The sequence below is a fragment of the Lygodium microphyllum genome, chromosome 29, assembly GCF_053477565.2.
Source record: "Lygodium microphyllum isolate KBCC chromosome 29, Lygodium_microphyllum_v1.1.10, whole genome shotgun sequence".
In the NCBI taxonomy this organism is placed as follows: Eukaryota; Viridiplantae; Streptophyta; class Polypodiopsida; order Schizaeales; family Lygodiaceae; genus Lygodium; species Lygodium microphyllum.
The window spans coordinates 52,925,380-52,937,627 of record NC_141163.1 but is presented as its reverse complement, the minus strand read 5'-3'; the positions used below and the strand labels follow the sequence as shown (position 1 = coordinate 52,937,627).

Here is a 12,248-nt window from a genome sequence, read left to right as displayed (position 1 = left end):
GGACAGCGTGCGACACGTTTTGTGTAGGCAAGAGGTGTAATGGGCGACTGCTGCACGACTACTGCATTCACTGGAAGTGTGGACAATCGACGACCAGTCGAGCAGGGAAGCAGCCGTGCAACAACACGCGACGGGACCAATTCAGCAAGGCAACAAGCACGCAGGCAAAGGCCACATGACAAGAGTCATGCAACGGGCTGGAGACGCCAGCGCCACCCAAGTCGGCGGGTCAACACAACCCCCTCCCCGTCACATCTTTCAAAAAAACCACGTTCTTTTTTTATTTAAATCAACTTCTATCCCTCTTTCTTAATGGGGTTTCACACGTGGAAGCACAGAGTGCGGATTTGCGCAATCTTGGCCCGGGAATTTCGGGCTCTTCCCGGATTTGGGGATTCTCATGCAGAGCAACACCATTTGTCTCAGAAATTGCAGGAATTTGTGACATTTTGCCTCCAACCATTCGGGCTTTTCATGTACGTGCGAAATTGGGCTGAAATTTACCCAATTTCTCGGCATTGATGCACATTGGAATTCGTGCAATTTGGGTTGGACACCTAGCACTTGGAAAAATTTGGGGGTTTTGCTGAAATTGCTCTATTTTGGTAAAATTAGCATGTTCTATGCACGTCAGAGACAATGCAGATGTATGGTTGATGCTTTGAGCACAAAAATTTCGGGGCTTTTGACCGTGCATGTCAAATTTTATGCCCGTGGGTACATGTATAACAGAAATTGAAGCTAAAATTTGGGACTTCTCAGGTAATGTGATGTATTTGCCCTTGGAATCAGTTGTGGAGTGCCATAGCACATGGTTTGGTGCCTCTGAAAATTTACTTACAGATCTGAAATTTCTGCTTCTATGTGGTCATTTATTGCTGGTTAGTACTTGTTTGTACCTTGGTCACTTGTGTGACAGTTTGGGCCTGCATTTGCTGAATTTTTTGCCACATTTGGGCTGAAAAACATGGCTGGCAGCAATGACAACAATAATCTCATGCACATTAAGAACCTTGAAGGAGCACATAACTTTGTTGTCTGGCAAAAACAATGCTACAATATCTTATTGCAGAAGAAGCAAGCAAAGCCAATTAAGACCAAAGGGACAAAGCCCGCAAACATGGAACAGGAAGATTGGAATGAGTTAAATGAGCTTGCATGCTCAACCATCGAGCTATTGATTTCTGATGCCTTGCTGTTTAACATTGAAGGTTTGGATTTTGCATATGCTATTTGGACTAGACTGGAAGAACTGTAAGCATAGAAGAGTGCTGCAAGCAAAGTGTATTGGCTGAAAAAGTTTACGGATTTGCGTATGAAAGAGGGTACAACAATGTCTACTCACTTGAGTGAGTTTAACTCCATTTTCAACCAGTTGGTTGCCTTGAAGTTCTTGATGGATGAAGAATTTAAGGCTACATTCTTCCTTTGCACTCTGCCAAAGAGTTCGGATACATTCAAGACTCCTATGAGCAATTCTAATGCGATTCTTTTGTATGCTGATGTAGAGAGTGCTCTACTCATGGAAGAAATAAATTAACACAACAATGCATCCAATAAGTCTTCCAGTGCTTTGCATACTAGGGACAGATCACAGCAAAAAGGCAAATCTGATAGCAAGGGACGCACTAAATCACATGGCAAGGATGTTGAATGCCATCATTGTGGCAAGAAAGGTCACTTTAAACATAACTCCTACAAATGGAAGAAAGAGAAGAGAAAGGGCAAGAAGACAGATGATAGCAAGGAAGAGAAGAAAGAGAGTCAGCCTAAGAAGAGCAGTGTCAAAATTGAAGAGGTGAATGTAGTCACTCATGACAATGACAGTGGGAATGACGTACTCTTGGTCTCTTCACACTTTGGTGCACATACTTTACTTTCAAATACAGATGATGACATACATACTTGGATTCTAGATTCAAGTACTTCCTTTCATGTCAACCCTCATCGTGAGTGGTTCTCTAACTATATAGAGGGTCAACATGGTGTTATCCATCTTGGGGACAACTATGCATGCGACATTGCAGGTATTGGCAGTGTGCAGTTGCAATTTCAGCATGGTCCTGTCTTCACACTTCCACATGTACGGCATGTACCTCAACTCAAGAAGAGCTTGATTAGCACAGGGCAGCTAGATGACGATGGATATCATACCACTTTTGGTGATGGAAAATGGAAGATCTGTAAGGGATCTAGAGTAATTGCCATAAGTTGTAAAAGTGATACCTTATATCCTCTCCATATATCTAGTGTGAGTGATCATGTTGTTGCCGTGATCAAGCGGCCAAGTATTTCTTTGTGGCATGGCTGGTTGGGACACATGAGTCAAACTAGAATAAAAGTACTTTCTCGTTTGGGTTACTTGCCTTGTCTTCGTTATGCTGATTTTGAGCATTCTAATCATTGTGTTTAAAGCAAACATGCACAGATATCTCATAAGAAGTCTCTTTCGTTGAAATCTTCTCCTCTATAGTACATTCTGATGTATGTCACATGCCAGGATTATCTTTGAGGGGAAAGAAATATTTTGTCACCTTTGTCGATGATGCTACACGGAAGGTATGGGTTTATCCTATTCGTAGCAAGGATGACGTGCTTGACAAGTTTAAAAAATTCTTCGCATTGGTTGAAAATCTGACTGATAAGACACTTAAATGTCCTCGCTCTAACAATGGTGGAAAATATATGTCCAAGGCCTTTCAAGCATTTTGTGACAACAAAGGGATAAGAGGAATCTCACTACCCCTCATAATCCACCCCAAAATGAAGTTGCAGAGAGTATAAATTGAACCATACAAGATAAGGTCCGTACGATGCTATCTCATGCTGCATTACCCCATGGTTTTTGAACAGAGGCAATTATGACACTACACTTGACTAATTGGTCACCAAACAGGTCTTCGAAAGGGGGGGGGGGGGTGGAGTGGAGGGGAGAGGGAAGTTCCCCAAGAAGCTTCGTCAAGCAAGCCACCTTCGTATAAACACTTGAAAGTGTTTGGTTATGAAGCATTTATACACATTCGTAAAGAAAAAAAGCAGCAAACTTGAGCCAAAGTCCTGTAAATGCATTTTCCTAGGATATGGTGACGAGGGAGAAATAGAGTATAGATTATGGAACCCCGAGAAAAGGAAAGTAATACGCAGCAATGATGTTATCTTCCGAGAAGATCGCATGTATAAACAGCCCGAAAAGACTGAGGAGGTCCATAAGGTTGTATTCCGGGAAGAAATACCTTTTGGACAGCAAAATGTGCCCATTGTAAAGCAACAAATACCTGCTATAAATGAGCCTGCAAATGCAAAAAATAATGCTGGAAATGATCAGCCAGCTATTGCCCATGATAATGAGCCACTACATGTGCAGGAACAGCTAGGACAGCAAGCTGTTAATGCTGATTTGCAAGCTGAAATGCCAAGACAGCAAGTTGAACATGCTCAACAGCCAGCAAACAATGATCATTGGGTTAGGAGATCATCTAGGGCTACTAGACAACCTGATAGATTCATTCCTCATGCAAACAATGTGGCTAATTATGTCATGTTGACAAACTGTGGTGAACCGTCTTGCTTCAAGGAAGCAATGGACAGCAGACAAGACAGCAAGAAATGGTATAAAGCCATGTTGTCAAAGATAGAATCTCTTGAGAAAAATGGCACTTCGGACTTGGTGCAGTTGCCTAAAGGGCAAAAAACCCTTCCATGTAAATGGGTTTACAAGATGAAGGTCATTTCTAGTTCCTCGCCAAAGTACAAAGCAAGATTGGTTGTAAACGGGTACAAGTAGGAACATGGAGTTGACTACGATGAGATCTTCTCTCCTATAGTCAAGATGACTACATTGAGAACCATTTTGGACTTGGTTGCAGCTGAAGATATGGAGCTCATACAAATGGATGTAAAGGCTGCATTCTTACATGGTGATCTACATGAAGACATATATGTGCAGTAGCCTGAAGGGTTTGTGGAAAAAGGGAAAGAGAAGATGGTCTGTAAACTCAACAGAAGTTTGTATGGGCTGAAACAAGCACCAAGAGAATGGTCTCATAAGTTTGATACATTTACGCAGTCTCAAGGTTTCCATAGAAGTCAAGTGGATCACTATTTGTACACCAAGAAGGCAGCAAATGGCAACCTGATTATCTTGGTTATGTATGTTAATGACATGTTGATTGTTGGAGGGGATACTCATCCCTTGGATTCACTGAAACAGTGTCTTCATGGCAGCTTTGACATGAAGGATCTTAGTGATGCAAATCACATTCTTGGCATGCGAATACTCAGAGATAGGTCAAAAGGATTACTCTATCTATCTCAGCAAGAGTATATCTCCAAGGTTTTGCGACGTTTCAATATAGAGGGGGGAAAAGCAATTGGGGTTCCATTGCCTCCATATGTGAAACTCAGCGTAGAGGACAGCCCTACATCTGATGATGAGAAGGCTGAAATTGACAAGATACCATATGCTTCAGCTATTGGCAGTTTGATGTATGCTATGATTGCTACACGTCCTGACATTGCCTTTGCAGTGGGAATGGTTAGTAGATACTTGACAAATCCTAGTATAAAGCATTGGGAAGCAGTGAAAGGTATTATAAGATACCTCAAAGGCACAAAGTAGTTGTGCATCTACTTTGGAAAGCAGAAGGCATCTGTTGTTGGCTTTACGGATGCAGACTATGCTGGTCATGCGAATTGCAGAAAGTCCACTTCTGGGTATGTGTTTACCTACACAGGAAGAGCAGTCTCTTGGATCTCCAGGCTACAAAAGAGTGTTGCATTATCCACTACAAAGGCAAAGTATGTGGCTGCCACTGAGGTATGCAAGGAGGCTTTATGGCTTTCATGTCTAGTGGGAGAGCTTGACATTACAAAGTTACCTGTTCTCCATTGTCATAGTCAGAGTGCTATCATGCTAGCACGGAATCCCATCTTTAATGCAAAGACGAAGCACATACATGTGAAGTACCACTTCACTAGAGATGTACTTGACAGCAAGAGCATTGAGCTTATCAAAGTGCATACAGATGATAATCTTGCAAACCTTTTCACGAAGGGTCTTCCAGTAAAGTGGTTTGCTCATTGCCGACAGATAATGGGAGTTGGATAGATATATGTATTTCAGCTTTGTACATACCTAGACTTAGCTGATTCTTTTCATCTCTTAAGGCACATTGCCTTTAGGTGGGAGGTTGTTGGGAATAAAGGGCCCTCGTGCCTTTTATATGTGCTCGCGTGTAAACACACCCTTAGCACACTTGTACTTTCATATATATATCTTTCTAAAGACCTAAAGAGGTACGCTCGTTATTGTATCCACAAGTCAAGCTCACTCTCTCTCTTTCTACTCTGCACTCTTTGTCTCTCTCCTATTAGCAAGCACTGCATGTCTCGATCCTCGTGCCACCTCTGCACTCAACACAAGGGCTTCAATTGTCCAGGAGTTTATCCGAAGCATACAAAGCAAGCAACCTGTCACCAAGTAGCAAGGGCTGACGTTAGGACTTAGTAGGCACGCTGCAAACACAACAGTAGGGCCATGGATTTCATCCATTTTCTCACGATGGAAGCCTGAATTTTCTGTCTATTCAATATTCTCTCTCATTTTCCAGCCATTTTCCAACCTTGCTTTGAACATTTCAACTCATGTAGGATCGGGAGCCCACCTCCGTGAAGGAGGGTTTATAGCATGATCATTGGTGGAAAGCAACGGAGTAGACGCTAGAGTTGATTGAGAGGAATGGCACTTGGTATCTTGTGCCGAAGCCTCCCCATAAGAAGATCATTGGAATCAAATGGGTCTTCAAGATCAAGTACCGCAGAGATGGCACGTTGGACAAGCACAAGGCCCGCCTTGTTGCTAAAGGTTTTGCACACTGCCCACGCATTGATTTCCATGATACTTTTTCCCCTACAACTTGGATGGTCACTATTCATGTAGTTCTTGCCTTGGCTAGCCATAGGAGATAGCCGGTCTATCAGCTAGATGTGAATTTTGCCTTTTTGAATGGGGAGTTGAACGAGGAGATCTATGTTGAGTAGTATTCACGTTTCAATTCTTCTGATGGTAAGGTGTATAGGTTGAGGGAAGCTCTCTATGGCCTTAAGAAGGCTCCTCATGCTTGGAATGAGACGACTGACTCATTTCTCCAAGAGAAATTGGGGTACACACCTCAAGTGGAGGTCGGATATTGTTTGTCCTTTATGTGGATGACTTGATTGTGACAGGTGACCATACTCAAATGGTCGAGCTAATGAAGGCACCACCTCATGAGAAGTATGAGATGACAAATATGAGACTTCTTCACTTCTTTCTAGGTCATGAGATCTTTCAAACTCCGAGGGGGATCTTTATATCCCAACAACAGTGTACAAGAGCTCTTGACTACGTGTAAGATGGAGGGATGCACGTCTTTTATGACTCCTATGGACCCGAATTGGAAGGCTACAACTCATTCCGGTTCTGGCAAATGCTACCCGTTATAGGCCATTGGTTAGCTCCTTGCTCTAGCTTCTTAATACTCGTGTTGACTTATGTCATGTTGTAGGTGTGCCGGCCAGGTTCATGAGTAAACTCAAGATGGTGCATTAGCAAGCTGCTCAGAGGATTTTACAATTCCTACAAGAAACTCCTGATCTTGGGATCTATTATCCCGATAGTACATGTGTTACAAACTTTGTACTTACAAGATGCAGTGATTTAGATTAGGTTGGCAATGTGGATCATTAGAGGTCCACCACACTTTATTGCTTTACCTTGGATATTGGTGTTGTTTCATGGAGCAACAAGAAGCAACCCACACTTGCCCTATCTTCGACTGAGCCGAAGTATCGAGCAGCATCTTCTACTACATGTGAGACAGTGTAGCTTCGTAGGCTCTTGAAGGAGCTTGGCTCCCTACAAAGAGGTCCTATTGTTCTAAAGTGCGACAATGAGAGTTGCATTGCCTTGGCCAAGAATCCTATGTTTCATGCTCGAAGCATATTGAGATCCAATATACCATTTCATTCGGGGAGAAGATTTTGGATGAGACCATTTCCCTAGTCTATTGCAAGACAAAAGACAATCTTGCAGACTTGTTTACCAAGGCGCTTTCCTAGGCTTTACTTGATCTGGAAGGGGGTATTAAAGCTGGACAATTGGACATTCCCTAGACAAGCATGAGCAGCAGGAGCATGTGACACGTGGCAGGCGACAGCTGACATGGCAATCGGACAAGCTGGTCGGACTGACCAGACAGCTGCATTTAATGCAGCCGACTCGGTATTTTTTGCCATTTTCTACTGGCCTATTTATTGGCCCTGGTTTTTGCAGACCTCCTCAGCTATGCTCCCAGTTTTCAAGCTGCAGACCGTGGAGACTGCCCTCACGGCTGACAGAGACTGAGAACTTCGAGGTGGAGACATTCGTTGGCATTCCCTCTGCACCTGTGTATATTTCTACGTCCTTATACAGCATTCTTCACTGCATCCTTATACAGCATTCTTCACTGCATCCTTATACAGCATTCTTCACTCCAGATCTTCCGTGTTTCATTGTCTCTTTCTCTCTCTCTGTTCACTTTTCATTCGCTTCTTCATTGCTTCACTCTGACAAAATGTCACAATTTCTTCTAGCTCATCCACAATCAACAATGGATCTTCAGGTCTTGCTCCTCCTACACCTCCCAGAGTAGATCAATTTAGATGTGACGAGCGTGATACCCGAGCTCATGCTTTGATTGCACTTTCCTGCAAGCGACAGATTATCCTCCATTTTCAATCATGCATAACCACCAAAAATGCCTGTGATAAGCTTGCTTCACTGTATCAAGTGCACAATGAGGCTCCTGTAGCCTATTTGCATAAGCAACTTGAGATGGAGCACATGACGAAGGATGATTCTATGAATACCTACATTACACATGTCAAGGACATTACAGAGCAACTTACTAATATTAATGAAATCATTCTCAATGTATCTCTTGTATCTACGGTCTTGGGTAGTCTACCTGATACTTATCAAAGTTTTTCCATTACACTCCATTTACTTATGAAAGGAGATGCTAATGCTTACACATTTGATGCATTGGTATCATTATTGTTGCAAGAAGAGAGTGGAGGATCTTTGCCGCTATTTGAGCAAATCCAGCTCTGATACCATGTCAAAAGATAACATACCAGCTAGACAGTACAGTTTGCGGGGAGGAATACGAAGTGAACTCGCCAAACATGGAGAAGAGAAGAGAAGAGAGAAGAAACTCTGATGAATGGAATGATGAAGTTCTAAATCATGGAGTAAATGTGATGCAAGGGAACAAGGGTACCGTAGCACAAAGAAGATGATGATGACAACTACGAACCACGAACTGCGATGTCCTCCTGAAGGGGTGTAAGAGCAGTGGAGAGGCTGGAGAGAAGAGGTGACGAACTAAATGAATCAGCCGTGAGAAATGAATGAGAGAGTGGCCTATAAATAGACATAGTCAGTATAGGATGGCGCCCCTTTTTGGGGCTGCAAACCCCAAACGCAAAATGCAAAAACGCAAAAATGCAAACTGTGGATGAAGGGTGAAGGGTTTCTCAACACACTTCTCTTCAAAGCTTCGGCTCCAATACCTTTTTCAATGTTTGCTATATAGTGTACACACTATGATTCTCCCTGAAAACCCTACTGTCTCTCTAGTTTGCTTTCACAGCAATCATATTTTAACATGGTATCGAAGCATACATGCGAGAGCAGCAATATCTTCTGATTACCCCCCATTTCTGCAACATCATCGAGAGTTATCCTCATCTTCTTCTCCCTCCCACCCTCCCTTTTACAAGTTGACACTCTCGTGCTATAGATTATCCTAATGGACACTCTACTAGGTGCTCCTACTGAGGCAAGAAAGCCATACCACCGAAGATTGTCGGCTTTGACCTTTGCTCCCCACACCACGTGTTTAGTCATGTTTGTACATTCTCTATTTTCTCAATGCAAACCCTAGCCTTACGTCACAATATGATCCTAAGCTTCCAATTATCTTCAGAGCTTCGGCTCCACTGTATCACCTTGATTCACTTAGCATAATTCAATGATTCATCATTCATTCTTCTTCAGTGTTTCTAAGTTTCTCTTCTCTCTCAATGTTTGCCATGCACATTGTTTCTCCTTGAAAACCCTATTATCTCTCTAGTTTACTTTCAAAGTAGTCATATTTTAACATGGTATCAAAGTATACCTATGAGAGTGGCAACATCATCTGATTGCCCCGCATTTCTGCTACATCATCAAAAATTATCCTTATCTTTTTCTACCTCCCACCCTCCCTTTTATAGATTGACACTCTAGTGCTATGGATTCCCTTGACAAACACTCCATTGGGTGGTCCTACTATGGCAAGAACAATCATACCACCGAAGACTATCAACTTCAACCTTTGCTCTCCACACCATGTGTTTTAGTCATGTTTGTACATTCTCTTTTTTCTCCATGCAAACCCTAGCATCACTTCACAATATGATCCTGAACTTCTAACACAAAGTGTAGATCAAGCCAATGCCGCTCACAACATGTCTTTTACTTTGCTAAATCCTTGCATCTACCTAGACAATACATTCATGTGGTTGAGATCTAGCTATCCTCCTTGAACCACCTTATGCAATGTACATCTAGTCTCATCTCTTGGGGTTATCCTAACTTTGTCACTTTTAAACAAATGACAAGTCATTTACTTCATTTCCAATTCCTTTTATGGGTGGCCCAAGTTTCCTTCATTTCATAGTGAATAGTGCACTCTCACCCACAAAATTATTCCATACAGTGTCCATATCCAGCATATACTTCATATCTTTGCTTGCTTATTAGATCTCCCACAATCTCCATGTAACTATGCATACTATTGATTGTACACAATCTCATATGTGGGAGAGTCTGATCATCATCTTGGTTATAATAAAAAAGTAAAGGTCAAAGTTATATGATCTAAGTGCCTCCATCCATACCAAACCGAATACTTATATGGAACCAAGACTGGCTAGCATGCAGTACCATCTGCCCAATCTTGCCTTAATGGCATACTTCTCCATTGCACCATCTTAATACAATGCTGTACGAATACATGGATTTATAATCTCCATCCTAACATTGTCACACCCCAAAACTTGCAAACTTCATTGGAGTTGTTGTAGTAGGTAGGTAGGGAGTAACAATGCAAAAAGATAAAAGGCTGTCTCAGCATGCAAAGCCACATATGCAAGTGGGAATCCACAATCTCAATTTCCACCTGTGTAAGGCACCCACATACCAAGGATGTTAAATAATCCTTCTTCATCACCTAAGGAAGTAGATGCACTCTGCATATACAAAGGCTGCTTTGTCAGCAGCACTCCTGAAGAATAAACTCACTGTGGGAATCCACAATCTCAATTTCCACCTGTGTAAGGCACCCACATACCAAGGATGTTAAATAATCCTTCTTCATCACCTAAGGAAGTAGATGCACTCTGCATATACAAAGGCTGCTTTGTCAGCAGCACTCCTGAAGAATAAACTCACTGGACAAAAATAAATCTTGAAATATATTCTGCAACCAAGCCCTTACAACAGATGCAACGGGGCATTTGACCTGCCAAAAAAAATCTACCCCATTGTCTGTGACTCTGCTAGTATTTGGAAAACGATACTAGAAGAGCGTCAACCATCCACCCTTCTGATCATAACGCCAGTAAGTCAACAATCACTCTGATCATAAACTCCAATAAAACAAATGATTTCAGAAGGTGTCAGGATGCTAGTCAAATTTAGCTGCTCTCAGCACAGATGATTTCAGAAGGTATGTGGATCCCTATCAAAATGATCTGCTTTCATTATCATGTTTTTCAAGATCCTGCAAGCCTTGCCGACATGTGTGTAGGCACCCAAGGTGAAAAGCACAGAATGCAGGCGCGCTCATCCACATACACCGAATACATACATACATATACCCAGGAAAACATTCTAGCTAGCAGATATTACTTGTTCAACAAGTATTCTATTAGACAGGGATGCACAATTGCAAATCAAGTGTAGCGCAGATCAAAACGCAAGCAGTTGTACCTGGAAATTTGGACAGGCGTGCGATGCCACGCAGTCTGGAGGTGCATGGTGGGGGATGAGATCGAAAGACATCCCATGCCAGACATTATTTCGGGTCGAGTATGAGCTCTGCTTCAAGAGTGATCTGTGATCCTTTGGGGGATAGTAAGCTGATGGTAGAGTTGAGCATCGGGCAATCTGGTGTGCAAAAGAAAGTCCATAAGAGAGGAAGACGCTCTGATAATTAACAAGCAGTCGGAGCACACGAGCTCCGACCCCAGTGCAGGTAGAGCAGTTAAGGAAATTAGCGGAACCTCTCCCTCCCTCTCCCCACTCTTTTTTTTTTCGTAAATCCCTCTCCCCACTCTCTCTCTCTCTCTCTCTCTCTCTCTCTCTATATATATATATATATATATATATATATATATATATATATATATATTTCCACCAATCAAAACATCAAAACATTTGGATTACCTTTCATTTTCAAAGCTTTAAAGGTAAAAGGGTCAATAGAGTGTCGTCTAATATTTATTTTTCCCCAAGTGAGCTTTACAAATACTTTGCAATGGTCAAACTATTCATATCATATGGAGCTCAAAGAAAAAACATTGGGACGGTTCTAGAACGAGTGAAAATGAGGGGGCAATAGAGTCACACTAAGGATGCATTGTTTCAAGATTTTACAAAATCCAAACTTTTTTTAAAAAATTTTACATGACTCACATTAAGCTCATCTATGATTTTTAAAAAATTATATCATAATGTAAAGTAGCCAAAAAAAGTTGCATCTTCTTTGTAACATTGTCACTCAATTAGGGTGGGGTGCATTTTCCTTTTTGGGGAGTCACTTTATTTGCCCCTTTACCCTACCTACATGGAAACTACACACTACATTAATCTTATCCCCCACCATATCATAAAAGGGCCTTAGGGTCTATTTTGATGGCCCTACATTGGGTAATTGTAGAATAGTTGTGGAAGCCAAGAAGAGCCCTGGTCTATTCCTCTCTATGTATGTTATAGGCACAAACTTATATGGCTTTTTTTTTTTTTTGGAATGTGAGTGTATGTTATTAAAAGAAATGTTTACATCAACCCACATAAAGTGTAATGACATGGGGCTGCCCTATTTTGGGTTGCATGTGGACTATGTAAAATAGTCAATGGCTGAGCAAATTCAGCCCCAAAAGCATCTCAAATCATAGGC

The 12,248-nt window shown here is 41.9% G+C and overlaps 1 protein-coding gene across 5 annotated transcripts in view; it reads right to left on the bottom strand.

The window, feature by feature from the left end:
- SCY2 (SecY protein transport family protein) overlaps positions 1-11,393 on the bottom strand; it is a 133,418-nt gene extending 122,025 nt beyond the window's left edge. For all 5 annotated transcript variants that reach the window (XM_087671147.1, XM_087671146.1, XM_087671142.1 and 2 more), the window contains exon 1: positions 11,060-11,393. In XM_087671147.1, coding sequence (XP_087527273.1) covers positions 11,060-11,145 — 86 coding nt within the window. In that variant the 5' untranslated portion in view covers positions 11,146-11,393. The remainder of the gene's footprint in view (positions 1-11,059) is intronic.
- Between the last annotated feature and the right edge of the window lie 855 nt (positions 11,394-12,248).